We start from the raw sequence: 26,810 nt of genomic DNA, 5'->3' as shown, positions 1-26,810 counted from the left end.
ACAGTGGAAACTGAACATTTGAGAATAGGCCACCATGTTACCATGAGCTGAACTGCCCATCATGAGCTGGGTGTTATCTGAGCCACCAAGTCATAAGGTAGGTCGTGCACAGCAGCAGTGTGTTATCACATGGAAGTGGTGTGTATACACGCCTAAGCAGGTCCTGAAGGCACAAGCAAGGTAGATGAAGAAGTTGTCAAATGCCTACGGTTTCTACTCCTGTTACAATGCCATCTGCCTCCAAGCATGCACCCGTGGCCTCATGGGGTGCTTCATTATGATGGGCTGACTGAAAAAGAGAAGACTAGGATGTGGTTTACTGATGGCTCCGCACGTTATGCAGGGACCACCCAGAAGTGGACAGCTGCAGCATTATGGGGGACAACTCTGAAAGACACTGGTGAAGGGACATCTTCACAGTGGGCAGAACTTCAGGTAGTACACATTTTGTTTAGGAGAAATGGCCAGATACTTAACTATTCACTGACTCACTGTAGGCCAGTGGGCTGGCTGGCTGGTGAGGAACTTGGAAAAAGCATGACTGGTAACTTGGTTAGAGTGACATCTGGGGAAGAAGTATGTGGAGGGATCTCTTCAAATGGGCAAAAGATGTGAAGATATTTGTATCCCTGTAAATGCTCATCAAAAGCAGAGGAGTTCAGTAATCCAGTCAATAGGAAGACCGTTCTGTGGACAGTCAGCATCTTTCTCCAGCCATCCCTGTCATTGCCCAATGGATACATGAACGAAGTGGCCATGATAATAGAAAAACGGGGGTTAAACACAGGCTCAACACCACGGACTTCCACTCACGGAGGCTGACCTGGCTACAGATGCTGCTGTGCCCCAGAACTGCCAAGGGCAGAAACCAAGCACTGAGCCCCAGATATGGCACCATTCCCTGGGGTGAGCAGCCAGCAAGCTGACTATATATTGGACCACTTCCTTCATGGAAAGGACAACGCTTTGTCCTTCCTGGAGTAGAAACCTATTCTGGTTATAGATCTGCCTTTCCTGCACGTAAGGCTGCTTCTGCTAAAGGCACCTCCTGGCGTATGTCTGGCAGGCAATTCTGAAGTAGTTAAACATCTTTCTCTCCAAGGGAGTCTTATCTGAACAAACACATTGGTATCACGCAGCTTTATAGCGATACGATGATAGTGAAGAAACTTTGAGTCTGAAGAAGTGTTAGCTGCGAAAGCAGACCTGACAGCTGCACCCTCACTGTGCATATGGATCTGTGTGTGTGTGGCTGCACGCACATCCTCCAAGAAGTCAGAGAGCAGAAAAGGCTACTTAAAATGTAAGCAACTGCTTGTGTCAGATATCTTTTCCTCCCTTTAAACGTATTCTTATCCGAGTTGGTATGTTGCTATTCAGAAGAAAATTTGATTTTAAAGATAGTTCTGGGGATGTCACTCAGTTGATAGAGTATTAGCCTGGCATAGACAGGTCCTAGGTTCGATACCCAGCATCAAGTAAACCAAGCATGGCACAGGACTGTCACCTCCACACTCTGGAGGGGAGCAGGAGGGACCCGAGCTCCATGCCATCTCTGGCTGTAGGGCAAGCGGGAGGGCACTAACACCCTTTACCTCTCCAGCTCCTCCTTTTCCTTCCTCTCCCTTTCCTCCTTCTCCCTTTGCTCTCTGGCTAGGCGCCTCTTCTCAGCCAGCAGCCTTGTAGCCTCTTCTGGGTCGGTGGTGCCTGCAGAAGTCTTAGGAGCTACACCAACAGTCACAGTGGACAACGGTACTGGGCCTGGGGCTGGGTCCGTAGCTGGAGCAGGGGCCGGGGCTGGAACGGGGGCTGAGGCTGGAGCAGCTGTGCAAATAGGTACAAGGAGAAAACCAAGTGGAGTGAAAACCCAAGGAACAAAACAAAAACTGGCATTCTCCACGGCCCAGGCCCGGACTCATCATTCTCAAAGAGAAGGGAAAAAGTACCACTGTTTGTTCTCACGGCTTCACCGTATTCTGTCTATCTGTAGCCAAGCAACCGATAACAAAACTGCGTGTGGAAGTGAGACATCCAACAAAGCTCACACTCTGTCGCCACGTCTTATTTTCACAGCAGTTAAATCAGTTAGCAATATCTGTCAAATGTTTACCAAGGGCCCGAGTCAGGGTCTGTGGGAAGCCCCATCCTGAGCAGAATAGAGGCAAGGCTCTCCATCTGCCTTTTCTTACAAGTGTCTCTGTGCTTTGGTGACTTAGTTACCTCGGCATCAAAGCCTTGTAATGGGCATCATCACCATCCAGGCTACAACTGGGACTCAGGCTGGGCAGGTGGCACCCAACGAAGAGGCTCCTTTTATTTATTTTAATTAAAGTTTAAAATACCCCCTACCCCCTTTTTGGACACAGGATTTTTGTGTAGTTAGGGCTTCTTCAGAGCCAGTTCACGATCTTCCTGCCCCAGCTGCCTGACGTGGATCCCAGGTGTGCACCGTCACACTTTTTAAAGCAACTCCTTTTCTCCAAGGTGCGGTGGCACACACCTTTAATCTCAGCACTTGGGAGACAGCCTGGGATACACGGTGAGACTGCGTCTCAAAGAATCTACCCAGAGCTGTCTTGAGACCCCAGACACGAGGGAGCAATAGCCTTGTCAGGGACGGGCACGTTAGCTGCCACAAGTCTGGCCCCAAGAGTGCTTTGGGAAAATGTTCTTCAACTGTGTTTAGAGATTTAGTTGGATGATTGGAAACGGCACTTGAACGGTCTCATGGCTGTACATGATGGGTGGCACTAGAGCCTTCATTCCCAAACTGTCCGCTTCAAGATTACAGTCTGACAGTCCGCAGCTCTCTCTCCCTCTCCTCTCCTGTGGGATTGAGCCCACAGCCTCGTGCATGCTGCCAGCACTCTAGCACAGCACCATGTATACTTTCTATTTAGTCTAAGTTGCTCGTCTCAGACAGGCCTTGAACTTGAGACCCATGAGCTTCAGCCTCCACCATAGCTAGGATGACCAGTAAGAAGTATATGCTCAGTCTTTCATAGCATTTTCCTGTTTGGGGGTCTTTATCATCCTTTGGAATGAAGCCAACACTGGGCTCTTCCTCCATTCTAACACTGTAACTTGTTCAAGGTTCTCACCCTCAAACCTCCAATTGTATTTTCTATGAAAATAATTTTTAGTAAGAAAAATATTGAATTCCTAGTTCCAGGTGACTGCAAACAACACTGACTTATCGCACAGAAGACAACTGCTAGGTCTTCTGGTCTGTCGCACACTGAACCGGCGGTCCTCAATCCAGTACGGAAGTGGTTTGACCTTGTGCATATATTCTGATCCAGTAGATCTGAGGTAAGGCCAAGGATTTGTAATTTGAAAAAAAATCTAAAAATATCAGTCTAGAATTTTTAGAAATGATTTGAAAATCTTTTCAAAAATACAGATCAGGCTGGGGAAGTAGATCAGAGTGCTTGCCTGGCACGCACAGAGGGCAAGACTAATGTCAAGGTGCCATCAAGCCAGGCCTGATGACATAGACCTGTAATCCTAGCAACTTGGGAGGAGGAACAAAAGGGGTAAGAAGTTCAAGGTCATCCTTGGCCTCACAGAGCTTTCACAATACAGAGTGGTGGTAGGGAGAGAGAAAGAGAAGAGAGAGAGAGAAGAGAGAATGAGAATATGAATTTCCTATACCCAGTAATGAAGAAGAGTTAAATAAAACCACCCACGAACAGGGCAAGCACAGAGAGCACCAGTCGACACCCCGGGACCAGCTGGTCCATTCTTACCAGGGTCAGTTGGCTTCACAGGTGTCCCCTCTTCGACCGTGACCTCCTCTACCTTCACTAATGGCGCCCTGCCTTTTATTGAGGGCTCATTGGTTACTTTCTTCTCAGGATCTTTTTTCTCAGGCTCTGCTTTCACTTCTCTCTTGACAGGGCGGATATTGCCAGGAGACGAGGAGTGGGCCTGAGTGGAAGCAGCTTTGACTGAGCCAGGAGGCAAGGAGGATGCGGGCCGGGGAGTACCAGGTAGATGAGGCATGGACTTGGATGGGAGCCTGGGCCACAAAGGACAAGGACAACGAATGGGTCAGGATTGGCTTACCAGAGCCCAGAACACCCACACACGTAAAACCAAGCAGACTTTCCGATCGGAGTATTTTTCTCTTTGTGGTAAATGTGGAAAAGGAGCTGCTAACAAGGCAGCTTGCTGTCCCCGAAGTCAAAGGTGGGGACTGAAGCTCATTCTCCAGTGTGCACACTCCATCCACCTCCACCACACTCACCAAAGGCGGGCCGGAGCTGGTGACCTCGCTTTGAGATTCGACGGAGACAGAGTCCTGCGGACACCAGGGGAAACGTGGAAGGGAATGTGTTCTCTTTCTCGCTCTCTTTTATGGCTCTAGGTTGAGAGAAACTCAATAATTAGAATTTTCATATTAATGATACCCAGTGACAAACTACAGACCGTCTAGTGTTTTAGGAATTAAGACAATTTCTAAACTACGTCTTAAGAGATCCACTGCACTGCAGGACAAGGCCCCTGTCTGCAAACAACTGACCAGTATATAACCAAGTCAACACAGATGACAGGGATAAAGTAGATCTGATGATTTGATTTGTTTTGTCAAAAAGGGTTTGAAGGGAGAAAAGGGGGAAATGATGTAATTATATTATAATCTCAAAAAAAAAAAAAAAAAAAAAAAAACGACAAAACATTATGAACTTTTAAAAAGTGCCTATGCTAACATTACCTGGAATTACTTTACCTTGTCTCTCATACCCGTTCCTTTTGTTTTCGATTTTGCAATTTTTCTTTTTGCCTTACTGAGGATTAAACCCCAGGCTTCAAACAAGACAAGTGCCCTACCACTGAGCCACACTACCAGCCCCGTTTAACAAAACCTTTAAGCGCACATTCTACTTTTCTATTCTTGTTTGGTTTTGTTTGTTTGTTTTTGTTTTTCGAGACAGGGCTTCTCTGTGTAGCCCTGGCTGTCCTGGAACTCACTCTGTAGACCAGGCTGGCCTCGAACTTAGAAATCCGCCTGCCTCTGCCTCCCAAGTGCTGGGATTAAGGGCGTGCGCCACCACCGCCCGGCTCTACTTCTCTATTCTTTAGCAGTTTTCTTCTGCTTTGGAAAATACCATCACTCAGTCATTCATTTACTTGTCGGTTATTTCAGATACATGGCCCCCTTTGTGTGGCTTTTGTAGACAAGTCTTTACATTAAGGGCCCCGTTTCTCCCCCAAGGAAAGTGGAGCTAGGATGAGGAAGTGTAGGTCACTCTTTCCTAAAAAGAGTGCCCAAGGTGAGTGGGGACATCAGCCCTCCCCCGATGGCCGCCTAGTGCTCAGTGCTCGGCCAGAGATCGGGCCAAACGTATGAAGAGAAGACTAGCGATGTGTTCGGAGGTTCTGACGTCAACAGGGAAGAGTGGAGGGGAAACAGAAGGGAACAAGAGGAAGCCTGGGTGCCTGAAGAATCCCAAGCTGAAGAAGGGGGAGGGAGGGAGGGAGGGATGGAGGGAGGGAGGGAGAGAGAGAGAGAGAGAGAGAGAGAGAGAGAGAGAGAGAGAGAATGGAGGGAGGGAACAAAGGCCAGAAAGAGAGGAAAAAATTAGAAAGATCTGAGACTCTGAGTGGTTATGGGTTTATGGGTGGCAGGGAGGCTGGCCAGCACCTCTGGCTAATCCAGTACAAGGGAACAAAGGGCCAGGCAGATGTCACCTAGCCAGGGCTGCCAGGGTACCCGTCTCCTTTCTACTAGGGATGTAGAAATGTTCTCTCTCCTCCTTATCTGAATTCCTTTAATTATGTCTCCCAACTTCCGGAACAGTACCCCAGCTGGCTGACTGGGCTGCAAGTGGAAAAAACATCTGATGTCTCCACTGTCTCTGCTGAGTTCCTACCACAGAAGAACTGAGGGCACAGGGGATCTTCCCGTGGTGTGGGGGTCAGGTCTAGATCAACCCAGTTGCATGGCCACCCTCTGCCCCAATTGACTCCTCAAAGGCAAGTGGGGCCTTGAAGGACAGGTGCAGTCTCTGGGTGGTAAAATGCTGCAGCCGCCAGATGGGTTCCCTCCTGAGCCATATATAGAGAAGCCCGTAAGCCTAGGGAGACAGGAACTAGGGAGGAGGGCCCGCCTTTCTTCCTGAGGGAGATGCTGAAGTGCCAAGGTGAGTCTTCTTCCTTTAAAAACGTTTTAAAACATACATTTTTAAAATTTGTTTACTCCTCTGTGAGTGTATGCCTGTGTTGAGTCAAAGGACAATTTGTGAAAGTCTGAGTTGGTTTTCTCCTTCCATGTGGGCTCTGGGGATGAAACCAGGCTCATCATGCCTCCCAGCAAGTACATTTACCTGGTGTGTGTGTGTGTGTGTGTGTGTGTGTGTGTGTGTGTCCTGGAACTTACTCTGTAGACCCCGGTGGACTTGAACTCATAGAGATCCACCTGCCTCTGCCTCCTGAGTGTTGGGAATGAGGGTGTTTGCCACCACTTGTAGCTTGTAAAAACATTTTGATGTGGCTTAGATAAGTTCAAGGAGAGCAGAATGAGAAAATCAAAAAGAGAAACACAATGTGAGGTATTGGGGGCTAACTTTGACCATCTGGGTTTCCTATGCCCTTGACAGTCTTCATCAAGGTGACAGTGAACTGGCAATGGCTGGGGCTCTGTCCTTCTCTTTTCAATTCTTCTGCTGCCTTACATCCAGCCAGCTGTCTGGGCAACACACACACAGAGGCACTGGGTGAGTTAATGGGTAGCAACTGCTACAATCATCCTTCCTCTGAACCCTTTCCACGATGCTTAGAGCACACACAAGTTGCTCAAGTCATCCGGCTACTGACCAGTATGCAGCAACTTTACAATATCTGAAAAAGAGAACCAACTGGACTGACTTCTCAGATTTCCTGATTTTAAGATATATTTTAAAGCAGTAACAGTTAAAACAGCATGGTACTGGCATGTAGATGCACGCACACAGACCAATTGAATAGAATAAACTCTAGAAACTGTAGAGACTGGGACCACTCAACAAGAGAAGGACAGTTTTTAGCAAATGGTACCAAGGAGGTAGTATATTCACAAGAACAACAGTGAGACTGGACTCTTTATGCAATAAATATGAACTCAAAATGGATGAGCTTAAAACAAAGATAACAGGCCACCTATGCCTATATGGCTGGGAGGCATTATTTAGAATAAACTACTGACTCCCACAATGCAACAATCTGTTAGCTGACTTAAAACCAGCCTGAGCTGGTGACAGGCTCAGTGCAAAAGCCCTTGCATGATGTGCAAGGCCGACTGGATTGTCAGAAACACAAACATAGGGACACAAAAGCCTTTAGTAAACATCTCTATAAACATTTACCAACTGCCACTGTCTACAAAAAATGTGCCATGCTACTGAGATGCAGATCACAGCCATGAGATTATCACTCATATTTAGTAAATTGTGTATTATAAAGACAAGTACAGAAAATAGCAAGTGTGGGCGTGGAGAAAGTGGAATCCTTATGCATGATTGATAGGAACACAAAATGGTACCATCATTAGGCCAAACAGTTGGGCAGTTCTTCAGAAACTTCCATAGATTTAACATGATTCTGCAACTCTGGTCTTGGGTGTGCATGTCCACATGTGTGTGCGGTGCCTACACATGGATGGAAGTCATAGGCTTGTATATTCAATATAGTTAATCAGTACTAATTCCACGGTGTAGATATAAACATCATTTTTTCTGACAGTTAGCATTCCCTGAATACTTGATTGAAAGGCAATGAAAAGTCTAGTTGATCACAGTCGGGAAGGCACCGACAGACAGAACCGCCAAAGCTCACAGGGTGACAGACTGTTGGCCACAACCCTCCTTCTACCTTACTTTCAGAAGGCGTTTGAGATGCTTTCTCCTACTGCATGCACCCTAAGTGTTCAGTGTCACTTTCTGTCTGAAGCTTGGCTCTCCAAAGCATCCTGAAGCTGATGGAGTAAGAGTCCACAGACAGCAAAGGTAGCTTCACCTTTGGCTACAGGGCAGTGAGTCTGTCTCAGTTATCAATCACACTGATGCCTAAAGGGGCTCACAAAAAAAATTCCCCATAGGCAAAAATCTTCAACTCTCACAGTCCTTAAACATGCCTCTATTACAAAGCCTAGAGTTACAGTATGTCCATCAGCTTTAAACATGAGAATTGCTCTGTCTGGCACATTTTTTTTTTTTAAGGTTCTAGCCTCTGCAATCAGGATCACAATATCATTGCTGCCAGGCAAGCAATGACATGCATGAGGTAGACTGGGGACATCATGACTGAAGTCCAGGGTCCAAAGCCATAGAACAATGTCTGCATCTTCCAACTACGGCACATAAGCTCACAGTTTAAACAAAGATGAAGGATTCCAAGAGACATCAAAGGACGTCGCTGCATTCATAGCATGCTCAGGACACACATGCTATATTCAGGGATTCTTCACTTTAAATACCTGGGGTATGTAGATCAATAGCCTTACAAGAGGTGCCTCCTGAACAGAAACTGTTTCCAAATCCTTCATCTTGTTTTAAGATACGGGCTGTGGCAGGCATGCATACCTGGTTGAGTGAGTGAACCACCTTCAGAATTCGGTCAGCTTTATGGTTGGGGTAAAAAGTCGGGGCAGCAAGCCAGCTCTACTTTCCTTCAAAGGTAACATAGTTTCTGACCTTGAAAATGTTTCCTAACCACTTATTTGTCTAAAGGTCCCAGCAGAATGGGCTGTGCTTGAGTAAAGAACAGTTTTAAATGTTTTGGGAGCGCAAAACCCCCAAGTGAGAGGCGGTGAGGGGTAGGAGTGCATAGCAAGCTGGGTTCATAATGGGTGAGATGGCATGTAGCAGTCTCCTGATCTTGTGCCCAGAGGCCACCGTAGGGCAGAGCCCATTCTGCAGACACACAGCACCGATTCCCACACACCGGCCTCTCCACTACTCACCGCGGTCCCGTGAATGGTCCTCCTTCGTGCAGAGCTCTCGGGCGGTGTTACAAAGAGTTTTGGTCGCTCCACTGGGTTTCTAGAGTGTGCAGCTTTGAAGGGCATGATGACGGGGTTGCAAGATGCTGAACGAGGACAAACGGGGGTAACTAGAGTGCAGGTGATTGGTTTTACACACAAGAGAGCCAGAGGAGCAGGCGAAGAGAGCCAGAGGCAGGTGCAGAAGAAGGCAGAAAGAAAAGCGGGGAGAAGATGTTATTACCTAACATGCCCAGCCCTGAGAGTCTCAACTCGCCTTCTACCTGTAAACCTGTGAGGTGCCCGGCTGACAGACCTGAAATGTAATACTACTTGTTTGTTTTAGTTATGACTAAAGACATGGAAACAATCCGATTGTGGACAGCCACGGCCTTGTATGACTACAGACCAATGGTTCTGAGAAGACCCTGTATCTATGACGCCATTTTAAAATGAAGACAGGCTTATGGACATATTTTTCCTACTTACCGCTATCCTGTATCTAAAGCTAGAACCAGCAAGCATGTGAGCAGGCAAGTAAAGTCTGTAACTGTCTCAGGAGCCAAGTTCAGGAGCCAGCGGAGGGAAGCAACCGAGATCTGTGGCCACTGACCATGTCTTGCCAGGTGTTGAGACTTGTGTCAGGGATAGTTAGAAACAGCTGAAAAAGATCTCTGTCTTGAAGGCAAGGTCATATATACTTCTGCCCTGCCCCCCAAGCCAAGGAATAGAAAATATGGGGAGTCAGGTTGTAATTTTCTAAAATGGCAAGAAGAACATTAGTGTGTTAGGATAGCCACTGTGGCTGAATTTTGGATAGCAGTGACCGTCTTACTAAGGACAGAACTTTGAGTTTTAGACCACCCATCTTCAAAGGAACATTGACACTTATCAAGCCACTATACAACAGTGAGTTTAAGGCAATTTATTTAACATTGCACAGGTGCCAGAATTTCAGACCTCATTTAAAAAAAAAATCTTGGTTTTCCATAAAAAATGAAGCAAACACGGTTGAGGATAATGTCATGTACCTGAGCGAGGTTATAAAATTACCTTATGCAAATCTGGTTCCTGTCGCAGTTCTTACTTAACTTGTACAGACAAGTGCTTACTATGTGTTTGTATAGCCCAGGCTTGTCTTGAACTCATTCTGTAGACCAGGGCTGATCATGACGAGCTTGTGGCAATTCCACCACCTCAGCATCTGGAGGAACACTGGGACTCCAAGTGTGTGTCACCACACCCAACTCTGAGGCAAGCCTTCAAAAAATTATGTAGGTAGATTTTTAAAAAAATATTATGTACACAGCGTTCTGCCTGCATGGATGTCTGCAGGCCAGATGAGGGCATCAGATATTATTATAGATCGTTATGAACCACCATGTGGTTGCTGGGAATTGAACTCAGGACCTCTGGAAGAGCAGACTGTGTTCTTAACCTCTGAGTCCTCTCTTCAGCCCTATGTAGGTAAATTTAACAGTATTAATAAAAACTCAAAATTACTAAGTTTATGACAATCTTAATTTTTAAAATCATAAATTTGCTGGGCGGTGGTGGCACACGCCTTTAATCCCAGCACTTGGGAGGCAGAGGCAGGTGGATTTCTGAGTTCGAGGCCAGCCTGGTCTACAGAGTGAGTTCCAGGTCAGCCAAGGCTATACAGAGAAACCCTGTCTCGAAAAACCAAAAAAAAAAAAAAAAAATCATAAATTAAAAAAAAATGTTATTTACAGACAGCTGTATCAGCTTTACATCTGTCTGTGGTCTCTCTGCTGGGGATGGAACCTGGCACCTTGGCTGAGCTGCCCTCCATCTCCAAATCACAAGTAAAAGTCTCATCAAAGGCTGGAGAGACAGCCCAGTGGTTAAGAGTACCAACCCCTCTTCCAGAGGACCTGAATTCAATTCCCAGCAACCACATGGTGGCTCACAACCATCTGTAATGGGGTCAGATGCCTTCTTCTGGTGTGTCTGAAGAGAGCAATAGTGTACTCATGTACATAAAATAAATATATCTTTAAAAAAAAAAAAGTCTCATCACATATCTCCAGGGATCTTCTGGCTCATACTCAAGGGGAAGGAAGCTGGAAGGCTGGAAGCTGCAGCCTCTCTTCCTATGTCTGAACAAAATACCCTTCTTCACTGAAACACTGCTACAACAGGGGAGTGGACACAGCTTTTCTTCTGACCTTTAATGGTGCATGGTAGATTTGTACTTTGAGGTAGGAGGGCCTCTTGTCTTTGCTGGTGGTGACCACCAGGGAAAGTACTGGAAAATAAGTTTTTTCCTTAAGTATCACAAGGCACTTTCACTTCCCAGACAAGGAAAGGGTTCATTAATGCAAAACTCCTATGAGTTAATCAAATACACTGCAGAAGCCATGCTCTGCACAGGGTATTTCTGTAGGTTAATAATCAGGAAAAGTGGTGCCCAGTGTCCAGGCAAAGCCAGAGCCCATTAACCTTGCCTACAGATCAAGGGGCAGTGGAGAACAGGCCTGCTCGGAGATCAAGGCTCGCACTGAGAACGGAAGGAAACAGAAACATGATTTCATTTTCCTTTAGTGCAAAGTGAAAAATGAATATTTGCTGAGACCGTCCTGGAACAATCTAATGTATTCTTTATTGTAGTGTTGAAAAAAAAACCATTAAGTATGGGTAGAAAATCTTCTCACTCTGTGGCCTTGGCTACAATGGAATTTGCTATGAAAACCAGGCTTGCAAACTCAGAGATCTACCTGCCTCTGCTTCCTGCGTACTGGGATTAAGGGTGTGTGCCGCCGTATGTAGTTTAGGAATATCCTTATCTCTATCTATTTAAAAATTCTCAACTTTAATTGTTCAAAAAAATTACTTCTGACTGAAATAGATACTAAAATGTCCAAGGGTATTACATTCTGAACATCTACCACTGAAAACCTGAAACTTGCAAACTGAACAATCCCATTCTCCTGAAGAGACAGTAGGAGTAACTAATGCCTATGGTGCACTCTGTGTCCTTTGTAGTTTAATTCAAGAGAGTGAACATGCCTTTGAGAATGTCCTCCACTGCTCCTGGCAGCCAAAAGTGCATTACCTAACCCATCCAGGTCTTCAGTGGGAACACAGAGCTCAGAACAGGCGATGCAGCTTCAGTGGTGGGGTCAGGGCAGAGAACCAGCAGGGTAGAATGCTAACATTTGTTAAAGGCCTGACACACACGTCTCAAGTGTTCCGATTGCCTAATCCCAACCTCTAGTACATATTCTGCAGGTTCGGGAGGACCATGGCGTGGAAAGATCAACCCAAAGTGGGGACTACAAATGGGAGGGGTAAGATGGGGTTCTTCCAACACTCAGGATCCTTACTGCTTGCTCAGGGTTGTGGGTGGAGAAGGGCCCTGCAATCTCTGAGCACCTTAAAGGACGAGGGTCTTAACTGCTATTGCAGTCTTGGCTATGGATATAGCCCCTTCTGGCAGTGGCAACTGGGAATAAGATGAAGAAAGAAAGAAAACTGAAATGGAGAGAAACTAATAATCCAGAAGGTACACTGGAAAATTAAGACAGCACGTGTCCTGAAAGACAACTAAGACACATTTCCATTCATAAATCCAAGCGGAAACCTTTATAAAAACCAGGAGTCTTTAATCTCATTAAATAGAAGCTGTGTCAATGGAATAGGTAGCTATAACCCAGAGAATGTAGCGAAGACTCAACATCTATGTGCTGCTGCTTCTCACAAACACCAACTGTACCCCAACTAAGCAGAACAGGGAAGCGGGCAGACAGTGGGAAAGGAAAGGAAGGGCAGCAAAGAAATGGCGTGGGAAAGACAAGGGGTAAAAGCATTGCCAGGGTCAGCGCCGACAGAAACAGCAGAGGAAGACACGTTCCTCGCTTTGGAACAAGACAACACACAACACGGGATTCAGGTGCGTGATGGCCACACTGTGGAGTGTCCACAGACAGGGTAGACAGGCAGCCTGGAAGCAGCAGACTTACTTTCATCACTTGCAAAGAAGTATGAAGTTTGCGGTATAAAACATAACGTAATCTTAAAATGCTGTACTTTTTCCTTCAGAAAAATCCCAGATGAAGTGCTGAGTGCTGAGAGGGACAGGCGAACACCTGAAGATTCTCTACGTAGCCTGGTGTTAGCACGTATGGCTGCCAAGCTCATTTCCAGAGAGAGAGAGAGAGAGAGAGAGAGAGAGAGAGAGAGAGAGAGAGAGAGGGAGAGGTGTTGAGGATGCCTAGACCTGTGGCCTTGACTGCCTCACATTGGACAGTGAGAAGCAGAACCTGACACTCGTTAGCTAACAGAGGAAAGTCCATAAAAACTACCAAGAGGTTTATTTGTGCAGCATGAAGAAACAAGGCCTTTTTAAAGGGAACTTTTCAAAGAGGACACATGGTTTTCCAAGTGCAGAGGGTGAGGGGTGGCTAAGTTGCTTTTCCAGAGACACTGTGCCCACAGAGAGCTGGGAAATCCAACCGTGACACCAATATACAAATGTCACTCAAAGCCTATATGGATGGGTCTTACCAACTGGATACATTTCAGTTACTTTTAGTTCACTCATTTGGTTCATTCAGGCACATTCGGCATTGAAAAAGTTTCAATGTAACAGCCGAGATTAGGTATGTTCTATGTTTGCAGTGAAAGTAACAAATGGGTACATTTCAAGTAGCCTTCTCGGCTCTTTAGAGCTTAGAAGGTTCCAGGTACTAGGTTACACACAGAAGCCTGGCACAGCAGGGGGAAGCTGCCAGGGTAAGAAACTACGTGCTTAAGTCAGAGGAGTGTGATGATTTATTTCCAAGTCTGCACAGTAGTATTAAATTATATCCACGACCCTTGGTCATCTGTTGACATACAGGGGTAGAAAGAAAAGTAGGTTTAAGTGATACTTTTTTTTCCTGGTAATCTAGCAGACACAGGCCATCTGATCAGGTGAGGGACGTTATCTGCCCGCCTGGCATCTGGTGTCCAGATAAGTTGTTAGGGTGGATGTAAAGAGGAAACAGTGCCAGAGTATAAAGCCAACACCAACAGAGAGAAGCACAAACCAGGATGAATGGAGGTGGGGTTAGCTGAACGTGGGAAGAGCAGACAGGCTTCAAAAGGAGGACTTTACCTCACCACAAAGTTCCGCCTGGATGGCTTTACCTGTGTCTCCAGACAAGGCGGCCGTGCTTTTGCTTCTGGCCAGGAACGAATGTGTGGGCGTCAGAAGTCTGCTAACAACGCTGCTCTCCCAGGGGCTGAGCTGCAGGCGGCGAGCTAAATGTCACCACATAAGCAAGATGTTAGGGACATTCCTTACTGGGCCGAGGGGGTGCTGTTCATCACCACACCTAAGCTCAGGCTCCCCAGGGAAGACGTGGCCACGAGTCAGGGCAACAGGATCCCCACTCAAGGGAGCAGCTATTCCACAAACACTGCCTTTCCTTGCGCTATGCTTACAGCAGGCTCTAAAGGGGCAGCTGGGATGGATTTTTGCTGGTCTGCTCTTGTTAAGCAAACAACAGGTCTTAAAATGGAAATATCATTTCGTTTTGTTTTGGTTTTGGTTTTTTCCGAGACAGGGTTTCTCTGTGTAGCCCTGGCTGTCCTGGAACTCACTCTGTAGACCAGGCCGGCCTCGAACTCAGAAATCCGCCTGCCTCTGCCTCTGCCTCTGCCTCCCAAGTGCTGGGATTAAAGGCTTGCGCCGCCACCACCGCCCGGTTGGAAATACCATTTCAATTACAGATCTGCTATTATCGGTAACACCTCTCTGATGGCCATCACTGACAGCAGCCATCTCTGACAGAAGGCTTCCTGTATGTCTTCAATAATCATTCTCATTGGGGCTGACAAATGAAGACTAGATTAACATAAAGTACCGCAAGAACTCTGTTAAACTCATGGCTCTCCACGAATGGTTTAGGATAACTGGAGGAGGAGCTACAATAAATCAAAAGAAGACTCATGCACAGGTCTCTATGGGGTTCTTTTGAGCTTCTCACTCAGCAAGCTAGACTCTTTCAGGTCCCTGTTTGGCACAATATAAAACTTTCAGCTGAAGATCAAGGCTAAAGCTCAAGGGAGACAGAAGAAAGCAAAAACACTCAAGTGCAAAGTCACTAGAAACCTCAAGTTCATTAGTGATGTCTGAAGATCTGAAAACAAACTTCACACAATGACACGTGGGTCCCAAACTCCTGGGATTTGGCAGGGCTGTGGTTAGAAAATGCATGCCAGTTAGGACTTTGTTTGCATTGTGAGCAGCTAGTGATGGCGCGCTAAAACATAGACGGTAAGTTAAGAGGCTTGCAGCAATATGCCACTGTCACACACAGATCACATGCCACCTAGAAAGTGCCCCCATGTCACTCATCAAAGCCTTTTAAAACTATCAAAACATGACCGCTCCACCTCTGGTCTGCACTCCTCGGGTGTAGCTGGTCCTATATATATCAGTCATCTCTTAGAGGAACATAACTTTTAGAGTCTTGGAAATCTGGTTTAGTTTATAAAAACCAACACTGTTACACTGAAAAGAGTTGCCTCTGTGCGGGGAGAACCCAATTTCCAGGAAGCCCTTTAATGACCTGACTTTATTTTAAAAGTGGTCATTTTGATCCACACTTTAGTTAATTTAAGAATTGGTGAATTTATCCATTAGATATTCTGTTTATTAGGGACATGACTATTATTGACACGACAAGGTTGCACACACTGTGGGTGGCCTCAAACTCATGACGCTCCTGCCTCTGGCACCCAAGTGCTGAGATTACAGGTTATATAGGCTTGAATGACTGTCTTTGGCTTCCCAGGCTAAATCTTTCCCAGCATGAAGACTTACTGAAAGCACTAGGGCAGCAGTGAATGCTAGCTAGCTGACGGCAGCACGAGCAGGTGCTACCTACACGGACAATGTAGCACAGCGTAATCAGAACATATGTCTCAACAGAACAGTATGTTCAAACCAGCAAGGGAGGGAAAATAAAGCAAGCAAGGCTTCCTTCTGAGACAAGCCCCGTGGTGACAGGGGCTGGGAACTGCACAGATAAGACAGCATTGACAATCTGTGTAACAAAGACCTGCCTGTCCTGAACTCATTCTGTAGACCAGGCTGGCCTGGAACTCAGAGACCCATCTGCCTACTTCTGCCTCCCAAATGTTGGGACTAAAGGTGTGTTTGCTACCACACCTGGCCTTAACTGCCCCCCACCCCCAGCCACCCTACACCCCTTAAGGAGTTCACCTCCTGCAAGTTTTCAGGGCAACAACTAGAGAAGCCGCTTCACATGCAGATTGGTACAAATCCCAGGTATTGCCACTTCTACCACATTCATGACTGACATGCAAGGGAGGGGGATGGACAGACTGAGCATCTGTAAAGATGTTCAAGCTTGTAGACAACATTCCTCTTCCTTCTTGTTTAATGTAGAAGTTCTTGATCTGGAGAGTTCTGAAGTGCCGAGGGAGGAGATGGCTTGGTGGAACTGGCTGGTATCGGTCCTATTTATGCACTGATATGAAATGCTGACCGTGGTGAGGAGAGACCCCTCAGATCAGTGCAGGCAACCTCAAAAGATGCAAATTCCGGCCCATGGCTAGCCATCGCCATTGTGGTCCTCGCCCGAATGATCTGGGCTAGATCAGTGCCCTTTGCAAATCACATGACCATATTCCACCTATGGGCACAAAGCCAACTGCTGAGCACAAAGGTTTCAGGGTCATGGGTGCCAGGCAGAACTTAGGTGTTGCTAGATCCTGATTGTCAGTCGGCATTTGGAAGAATTCCTGAGTGCTACCTGAAACCATCCATAGATGTGGCAATTAATTCAAAGTATAGCAAGAATGAAAACGTATAATTTTAGGCTAAAAGGTGATTCTGGACACAGTTCAGCTGAGATCTATCACTATGTCCTAAGATAGGGATTCAAGGTGAGAGTGTATGAACTCATTTCTGTTTATTTATTTTAGAGGGAAGGGCTCACTACATAGGCCACGGAGCCCTTGATCCTTCTGCCTCAGTCTCCTAGGTGATGGGATTAGGCATTCACCATCACACCTGGGTTGTCTGGACTAACTTCAAGTAGACAATCTCAAGCTCCTTCTTCTAAAGTCCCATCGTTCCTTCTTGAGAAAAATCTGCTTAAGTGGGTGGCTTTAAAGCTGAGAGTATGAGCTGGAGAGATGGCTCAGTGGTTAAGAACTGTCTGCTCTTCCAGGGGTCCTGAATTCAATTCCCAGCAACCACATGGTGGCTCACAACCATCTGTAATGAGATTGGATGCCCTCTTCTGGTGTGTCTGAAGACAGCGACAGTGTACTCATATACATAAAACATATAAATCCTATAAAAAAAAATGAGGATAAACACCTTTAATGTAAATTTCCAGATGGCAATGGTATCTTCTATAGCGCTTATGGGAACAGTCAATGAGAAATGAGGTGCTTCCAGATAATTTTATTAGTCTATGTGACACAATTCAGGTGTAAAAATAACAGTATCTTCCCCCTCTGTGTACTTATTTTTGTAGATGTGTGACACATACATATGTGTGTATATATTTGTGTATGTATGTATGTAGGTAGGTATAAGTACATGTTTATATATGTGTGCATGTGGAGACCATAGGTCAGTATCTTCATCAACTGTGGTTCATCTTAATGATTTTTCTTATTTACTTATGTGTATACGTGTAGGTCTGTGAATGAATGCTCTCTCTCTCTCTCTCTCTCTCTCGCTCTCTCTCGTGTGTGTGTGTGTGTGTGTTTCCAGGCTAGAAGAGGGTGTTATACCCCTGGAGCTGAAGCTACAGGCAATATCGAGGCATTTGGCATGAGTGCTGCTGGGAAGAGAACAGTGCTCTGAACTGCTGAGCATCTCCCCCTCCCCCTTATTTCTTGAGATGTGGTCTTTTGTCAGAACGCAGCACTCACAGATTAAGCCAGACAGGTTCAGGGAGCCCTGAGGATCTTCATGTCTCTGACTCTCCAGTGCTAGCATTATAGGTGAGTGTTGCCTTGCCTGGCTTTCTTTTTTAATTTTTAATGGTTTGTTTATTTGTTTATTTATTTATTTACTTTGAGACAGGGTCTCATTATATAGCTCTGGCTGTTTTGGAACTCACTCTGCAGACCAGGCTGGCCTTGAACTTCCAGATATCCACCAGCCTATGTCTCCCAAGTGCTGGAATTAAAGGTGTGCATCCCTGTGCCTGTCCGTGCCTGAATCTTTTTAAGTAGGCTCTAACCCAGGTCGGTCCTCATGCCCGTGTGGGACTCACAAATGTTTTGAAGAAGGTGGGTCACAGTAGTAGTTATGCAGGCTCCCTTTGCAGTGCTTGGGGGGGGGGGGGTTAGGCACACTGGGGGAGGTGGATGTTTATTAAGCAACCTGACAGTATTCCAGTACATTTGGTAACCGGTAGAGCTGCTCAGATGCATTCCAGCCCTGACTTTTAGAGTTTTAAACTAACATCAGCTCTGAGGTACCACTGCCACAGGTGGGAGAAAGCTCACTTGTCTATTTTGATAAGAACAATAAGGCATAACTAGCATTCAAAAATAGCTGGCAGGAGAATCCTCTTACTGATTTTGCTTAACTAAAACAAATGAGCAAACAAAGCCTTCTGTAGCACCAGAGCCCCTTCCAGGCTGTACGGTGTTAGACCAGCGCCTTGCTCAGAGCTCCTTTGGCAGAAAAGTGGAACTGACTTCAGGGCTCTCCCTCTTATGCTGTCAGCTTAGTTTAGTCATTAGTTTAAGTCTGTGAAGACACAGACTTAGTAGATTCCTTAGTCCTGTGTCTTGGTGCAAGGAGCAGTTTCCTGGCCCCAGCTACTAAGATTCTATTGTCTTCTACCTCCTAACTCCACTTCTAATTCAGCCAGCGATTGCATAGCTCACTGTGGCAGTGTACACAGTAATCTCAGCACTGACAGGCAGAAGGACTGACTCCAGTTCAAGGCCAGCTTTGTCTACATACTGAATTCCAGACCAGTCAGGGTTACATAGTGATTCCCTGTCCCGAAACAGAACAAGAACAAAGACAGCGCATGTGGAGGCCACGCAGGTGGCAGTGCAGGTCCCAAAGAGCCACTGCGTGAAGACTGCTAATCTAGCTTCCAGTTCATTATCCTGCAGGACGTTACCAGTTAGATTCTCAACCTCTGAGGGGTTGACTGAATCACCCCAAATAGAATAGATGGGCTACCCAGTGGATATTAGTCCCCAGACCACATTACCCTAAGAAAATCCAATCAGATACATCATACAACGGGTTTAAATGTAATTTTATTTCTAACTGACAATGAATCCAGCAAGTTCAATCATCAGCTGGTTTACAGCCCAGCTCCTTATCCTCATCTTTACCTGGAGCTGTAGTAGGCAGAGGAGCATCATAACTTAACCAAGGACAGTAAGTCCTTAACTATGGTTTGTCTCAGACCTGGGTTCTCAAAGTTCTAGGTAAGCGAGCACTTTAAAGGAAAAGGAGGGAACAGTCAACTGTAGAACAACATCCACACCAGATCTATAGCCTATGTTCAGTGAGGGAAAGAACATGAAAACAAGTTTACCCCTCCCTGAATGTACTCCATCTAGTCTGCAATAAAGCATACTTATGAAGAAAAATTTAGTAAATTAACATGAAAAAAAAAAACCTCTAAAAGTTGATGACAGTCTAATATCAATGCTTTAGGCAAATTTAGCTTAAAAAAAAGGAGCAGTTAGGGTAAGAAGACAAGAATAGAAACTGTTCAAACATGTACCACTTTATAGAATAATACCAACATTCACATAATATATTACAATGGAACCACAATATAAAATACAAGTTATATAAACTGACACACATGGAACATGCGTACATTACATTCTTATTACAGATCAAGACATGACACTTTCTAATCTCATAAAAACATACTTGAGGTCACCATAACTTGTTATTTTTAAAAAGTGTGTGCTTTGCATTACATGATAATCTTTGGTTTTATTTAAAATCATCGTAGTTATTAAAACAAGTAGCTTTTCTGAAAAGCTTGATTGTTTCATCCATGATATAAAACAAAACTTCCATTTTATGAACAACTAAATATTCATGTACTGTAAATCCATAGGATGTATAAACTCAAAACTCCATTAAGACTTTAGCTGGAGGACACGGTAACGATAGTCTTAAAATGAGGCCGAGCCCGCAAGACTGAAATGAATAGACACCAAGCAAGCAATCACACACATCAGAAATGCCATGAGAAATGGCTGACCAGATGAGAAACAAGTAGGTAAAACCAAACCGCCATCATGAGTCATTTAAGGCTCTCTTTGGAGAGCTGGCACCCAGCACTCCCAGCATACCGATGATTAAGGGACAGGACTGTCCAGAGCAAGACTGTGTGCATTCTAGTGGGTAAGGGGTGACTTCGTCTGCCAACCGGCTGAGGAAAGCCCGTTTGCTACATGCACCTTCTAACACGAGAAACCTTCTCATCCCAAGGCAAGTGACGCTTAGCTGCTTACGCCTTTTTACTCTCAAGGCTTTTTCTTCCTATTTAAGACATGTAGGGAGAGCAACTTCAGATGCTATTACCATCTGCACACATCCCGGAAAGAAAACATTAGGTAAGCAACAGAACAGGCTTTGTTTTCCTTTTGACTGTACCTCTATCTGGAGAGTTTAGCAAAGTCGCAGATGAGGACGAGAGCCGCTTGCTAATGACAGGATCAACATGTTTCGAAAGATTCATGGTGGAAACTGACCGCCTGTCTGGATCTAAAACAAACGGAGAGAGAGCTAATTGACGGCCAGCAAGCAGGGTCGCATTTCCTAGTTCAGCGGTGGGACAAGAAGCAGGACTGGAGGCCATTGGCATTTCTAGATCTTCCACAACAGCACAACAGCACAGTGGACACACTACAGGAACTTAAAGGCTAGAAATAAGTAGTGTTTTTCTTAAGAGATAATATAAACGTTTAGTTCACCAGTTTAAACTCAAGCATGTTATTATGATACAAGCAGATGAAGACAAACCCAGGAGCAGAGAAAGGCTACTAAGCCGATGCAGACCAACTGTGAAGCAAAGAGAGGTGCCGAGAACTTGCACACCCGGAGTGTGTGTGTGTGCGTGCGTGTGTGTGTGAAGGTCTACCTGGGGTGTGTGTATGCATGTGAAGTGCACACCTAGTTCTTCTGCAGACTCCTTTGCTTCTACAGACATTTCACTTGCAGCACTGATGTTCACTATAGGGTGATTTGATTGACATGTAAGGCCACGGAGGCTGAGGCCTGCCTATATCCAGCTAGTAGGAAGCTAAGTCAGAACTATAAATTTGAGGCCTGGGGATTTTTGCAAGGAGAGGGTCTCATCATGCCTTGATCTGGCCTGAGACTTACTACATCTGTGACTTCCAATTCAAGGGGTTGCAGGTGACCACCATCAGTCACTCTGTCTGATCTGAGCCCAAGATTCTGTCTCCATAGAAAATAAACAAACAGAAAGGGTTCAGTACTGGAGAGTTTGCCTCCTGTGCCATGGCTCTGGGTTTGAGCACCAGAATTAGGGGCGTGGGTGGCTCTGATAGCAAGAGGTAGAATCAGTACATAAACTTGCCCAGCAGAACTGACAGCAATATAAACCAGAACTCAACCAAAGCCAGTGAGTATTACTGTTAAAATTATCCTGAGGCCAAATAACTTAAGGAAGACTTTAGCGTTCAAAGTCTTGTCACCAGTAAGTTCATGACACCTGAATAAACTACAAGCAATAGAAACTATCCATGTCACTGTGCATCCGACCACGGTGGCTAGGAGTAAAGATGAGGAGCATGTCTGTCATTATTGGCTGATGAAAGTACAACTTAAGATGCTCTCCACAGTACCACTTTTGCACTGCTCCTGCTGGTCTGAATAGCCTTGGCAGTAAGCACTTTTGATGAATTTTGCCCTGTAGTATAGCCATTTTGACTATTTATCTACAACTTGCTGGTAATAAGTCTCATTAATAAGAAGTGGATCTTCAACTGGGAACTACTTTTATAGCTGACATTTAATTATGTCTTAAAGAAGAAAAATAAATCACCAAGTGTGATTCCTGTGCCTTCCATTTATATTTATCTGGTGGGGTTTGGGCAATGAGAAAAAAATAGAAGTCCAGAGGGGAAATAGTACCAGGAGCACCTGATGCTGACTGTGGGTGTGTGCACATGGCTCGACGGCGACACACTCCCTGACATTGCTTATATGCTAAGATTTAGCTGGGAGAGCCGTGTCTATACTAAGCCCATCCCCAGGTATTTGTCAATGGGTTACTAAAAGCACTTAGATCTATTTCTTAGTAAGCGAGACAAAGATGAGCTAGACAGTCATGCACCAGAGTAGCGTGAATGGCTAAGTCCACAGCTCTGTGACGGGTGCTGGAGCCATGACGCCAGGCCAGGGTGTGTGGTGCCATCTGTCAACTTTCATCCAGCTTTCCTCGCTGAACAAGAAACAATTTCACAAAAGGATTGGTGGGTTTACAAATAAAATTGTTTCCATGATGATACTAGCTGATGTACCAGCAAGGCAGACCAGATGCTCACTTTAATGGGGACGGTTTCTAGGCTGGGAGGACTTAGGGTGATGAGCAGGGTTAGTACAGGGATGCTGAGAAGGGAGGGAAGGTGCCAATGGGCAGAATGGACGGCCCGCTCAACCCTGCATCGGCTCATTTCCTAGTCTTTGAGAACGTGGACCAATTCCAACTGTTTCTCAGACAAATGTCTCTTTTTTTAGTGGACTGGTAGTCTGCTCCAGTCTAGTCACTGGATTTTATCTAGCAGCTCATAAATGCATCACTGGCTATACTGTGCTGAATAGCGAAGTAGAAGGTAAGAATTAAAGCTAAATGAATTTTTTTCACTGTACAATAGAGAATTTCTGTCCTAAAGACAGAAAGCATGAAGCTCAGTAATGATGGGAGATTTGGCGTGTGCTCCATCATACAGGTAGTAAAGGGCCACAGAGGGAAATGTGCTCCTATGTTTCACTCAGTGTCACAGGGAAATAAGTTGTGGTTATACCTGCTAAAGTTTAAAAAAAAAAAAAAAGAGGGAAGGTGTTGTAAAAAAAACATTAATGAGGGGCTAGAGAGATGGCTCAGTGGTTAGGAGCATTGGCTGCTCTCTCAGAGGTTCTGAGTTTAATTCCCAGCAACCACATGGTGGCTCACAAGCATCTGTAAATGGGCTCTGATGCCCTCTTCTGGAATACAGCACACATGCAGATAGAGCATTCATACACATAAAATTAAAATAAATTAGAAAATATTTTTTAAAAAAAATAGTGGGAAAACCACAGCAAACGTGAAAAGAAAAATTCAACTGGATATAAGCCAATTCCGAGTAGCACTGAAGGCTATGGGGGCTGTTAACCTGGACGCACTCTGTAGGTAATTCTTAGCTAAAAGACATTTAAATGGTTTTACTGAAAATTAAAGAGAAAGCAAACGTGTCATGTGTGGTCATTTCAACACTTTCAAGTCACCTGACCTTGTAACCCTTTAGAGACACTGTGTTCGTTGCAGATTCCGGTCTGTGCAACACACAGCAGCGTGCGCCGTGACTAGGCTGGTGGTGGTTCAGCAATCCATGAACGGGTCCTATGTCTGGGGGTGCTAGCTACAAAGCAGGCAGCCAGCAATAACAAGGGTGTCTGTACCAGATTGTCTAGTGACCCCTAAAGCTGTGACGTGGTGGTCCACGCCTGCTAAACCAAGGAGAACGGTGAATCAACAAAACCACCTGAGGACAGAATGTGAGACACAAGTTTTCAAAAAAAAAGAAAGAAAAGAAAAAGAACCGACATACTGTGCAAGCACTGAGGTATACTGAATTTACTGTACAAAGATAAGCCTTCTGCTGATGTCATATTTCAAGATAGTTTCATGTCCATTCAAGGAGAGAGAAGTAGCCTGGATGTTTCCCACTGTTTCTAGTCTGAGGTACGAGCATGCGTTCCTACAGAACACCAGCACAGTACAGGTTAGGTTGGTGCATGCGCCGAGGCGACAGGCTCTGATCCAGGTGTACTACTGAGATCCTTCCGACCTGGGATGATGTACTCCAGAGCCATGCAAACCGTATGCAAACAGGTCCTTAAACCGGTTGAGGCTTTCGGGTTCCAAGGTGCTACACAGGTTTCTGTCTAGGGAGAGGAGCTCATGCCCAGGCCAAGAGAAGACCTCGGGTCTGACCTCCATCACCCTCTTGTCCTCAATAGTGGAAGCATCATTTAATTATAGTTTTATGATTTCAGAGGGATTTTTTGTTTTGCAACCAGAGATTTGGGGGGGAGGGGGGCAGGAATCAAAAACCAAAAATCAAAAATCAAATATACTCTTATTGTCCAGTAAAAACTGCAACCAAAAGTCAAAGAAGGGGCTTGAAAGTGGCGTCTGTGTTTACCTTCACTGTGGATGCTTGGACTCCCATGGAGAGGGCTTCCCCATGACCACCGGTTATACTTCTGCTTTGGCTTCTGGCTCCTTTCCATTGTCCGTCGGACGACAGCTTCATGGCGTTCCTTACATGGGACAGAAGAGCTGGCAGTTAGGTTTAGCTGTTTGAAGGTTCTGCAACTTAAGATAAGTAGAGTGAACTACCTAATTTCCTGCCCTACTATATCGGTGTTATAATCTATTTCCTAACTTCTGCACTTTAAGATGGGAATAGTAACAATCTTGGGTCATTTCTGCAACCATTAGTTCCCAGTTCAAAAGTCCTTCTGTGGGCTGGAGAGATGGCTCAGTGTTTAAGGGCACTGACTGCTCTCCCAGGGGTCCTGAGTTCAATTCCCAGCAACCACATGGTGGCTCACAACCCTCTGTAATGGGATTCGATGCCCTCTTCTAGTGTGTGTCTGAAGACAGCTGCAGTGTGTACTCATAAATAAAAAAAATAAATAAATTAAAAAGTCCTTGTGTGTAACAGATACTCGGATACTTCCCTACTGGGTGGGACGCCTTCACGGACACTAGTGTCTTCACTTAAGCTGAGGTTCAGCATGTGCGGTTATACATCATGTGTCTCCATAACCTCAAACTTGGGATCCCCTGCTTCAGTCTCCCAACTGGCCCCTGTGTGTGTGTGTGTGTGTGTGTGTGTGTGTGTGTGTGTGTGCGTGCGCGTGCACATATGAGAGAGAGAGAGGTATGCTAGGACCTTACTCATGCTAGCAAGCACTTGTCTCATGTCTATAAACCAGCCTCACATGTAGCTGTATTTTAAAAACAGAAATCAGAAAGTGAGAACACAATATTTTTTCTGTCTCCCTGCTCCCCAAGCAGAATGGACATATTTAGGAAAAGTGAGAAAGAACTCTCAAGAATGGGAAGAGGTCCAAGAGAGAAAAACTCTTTTAAGGCTTGGTCTTTATACATAGCCCAGGCTAGCCTTGAACTTGTGACAATCTTATCATCTGTTTTCTGAGTGTTGGCATTATAAGCGTGCTCCACCCCACCCAGCAGGGATGTTCATGGCTTACTATACTGTATAATCTTACTATTTTGAGTTAACTGCCCCTCCCTTATTCTCTAGAACCTTGCGTAACATTGAAGGGTTGAGTGTGAATGAAGTACATATGTGGACATATTTACTTACATGGAAGGTAATATGGCAAGACCCTATGGAAGCCCACTGGGTGATTCTAGCACTTCAGTATGGCCAAATAAAGCAGCAATGAGTGTTAGGTTTCCACGAGAGACATGAGAACGCAATGTTCCAGATTAACACTAACAACCAGTTGACTTCCATCTTCCCCAGCCCGTGCTCCCCACCACCTGCAGCTGTCTGCACCCGGCAGGATGGAACAGGGAAGTAACCCCCGCACCTTGTCCTCCTCCAGCCTCTGCCTCCGCTTCTCCTCCACCGCAGCCCGCCTCCTCTCCTCCTTCAGCCGCTGGTCCTCCAGCTTCTTCTTCCGTGCCTCCAGGTGCCTCTCATAGTGCTGCCGGGCTCGCTCCTCTCTCTCTAGCCAGACAGTTTCTCGTGCAGCTTTGGGGGAGAACAGGGAGATCCAACACAGGGCAGCTTAGAACGTGAAAGGCTGGTGCCGGTGAGTGTCCCACAGTGAACCCAGCTCTGCGATCTGGCACGGCCTTTGTTGCCCTCACTATGCCAAGGAGGCTGCCCTGGGCTCTGCTCTTTAGGAACACAATCTTTAGCTCTCTGCATGCCCTAAGCTCTAGGATCAGCAGTTCCATTTCTATAATCTCTTTTTAAAACATGGTACCCCAGGCCGGTGACATGGCTCAGTGTGTAAAAGCACTTGCCAATGCAAGCATGCGTTCCTTTCCCAGCACCCAACCTGGGGGTGGGGGGGCAGCGACAGGCAGAACCCTATACTAACTGCCACCTAGCTTAATTGGCCAGATCATAATGAGAGCCGTGTCTCAAAACCACGGTAGACACCCGACATACCCTGTGTTTCTACATGCATTATGTGCTGTACACCTGCATGTACAACATGCACCTCCAAACATATCCACATATACATACAAACACACATAAGGAATCAAGAACAACTGCTCAATGATGAAAGACCTTTTTCTCTCCTTTATATGTTCCTTTCCCACTTCAGAAGGCAAACTTACCCTCAGAGCTACGTTCTTTAATATATAAAGTTTCCTCCAACCACGATAATCAAAAATCCATGTATTCTTAACACTGCATGTGACAATGTCCAAAATTTGGACCATAAAATCTTTAGATTTAGCCGGGCGGTGGTGGCGCACGCCTTTAATCCCAGAACTTGGGAGGCAGAGGCAGGTGAATTTCTAAGTTCGAGGCCAGCCTGGTCTACAGAGTGAGTTACAGGATATCCAGGGCTACA

The 26,810-nt window shown here is 45.6% G+C and overlaps 1 protein-coding gene across 10 annotated transcripts in view; it reads right to left on the bottom strand.

Moving 5' to 3' along the window:
- Positions 1–26,810, bottom strand: part of Map7 (microtubule associated protein 7) — a 130,204-nt gene that overhangs the window by 10,136 nt on the left and 93,258 nt on the right. For 5 of the 10 annotated variants that reach the window (XR_013108270.1, XM_076928067.1, XM_076928065.1 and 2 more), the window contains 8 exons: positions 25,809–25,972; positions 24,386–24,503; positions 20,604–20,714; positions 14,111–14,224; positions 8,942–9,066; positions 4,250–4,365; positions 3,750–4,021; positions 1,596–1,824 (listed from right to left, as the gene is read on the bottom strand). Coding sequence is in view for 9 of the 10 variants with exons in the window: in XM_076928067.1 (XP_076784182.1) it covers positions 1,596–1,824; positions 3,750–4,021; positions 4,250–4,365; positions 8,942–9,066; positions 14,111–14,224; positions 20,604–20,714; positions 24,386–24,503; positions 25,809–25,972 (1,249 nt within the window). In the remaining variant the exon portion in view is untranslated. Of the gene's footprint in view, positions 1–1,595; positions 1,825–3,749; positions 4,022–4,249; positions 4,366–8,941; positions 9,091–14,110; positions 14,225–20,603; positions 20,715–24,385; positions 24,504–25,808; positions 25,973–26,810 lie in introns of all 10 variants that reach the window. The other 5 variants (XM_076928066.1, XM_076928063.1, XM_076928064.1 and 2 more) reach the window with 1 other exon arrangement.

The sequence above is a fragment of the Arvicanthis niloticus genome, chromosome 30 (genome assembly GCF_011762505.2).
Source record: "Arvicanthis niloticus isolate mArvNil1 chromosome 30, mArvNil1.pat.X, whole genome shotgun sequence".
Classification (NCBI taxonomy): domain Eukaryota; kingdom Metazoa; phylum Chordata; class Mammalia; order Rodentia; family Muridae; genus Arvicanthis; species Arvicanthis niloticus.
The sequence above is the reverse complement of the archived record's forward strand: the minus strand, read 5'-3'. Positions and strand labels throughout refer to the sequence as shown.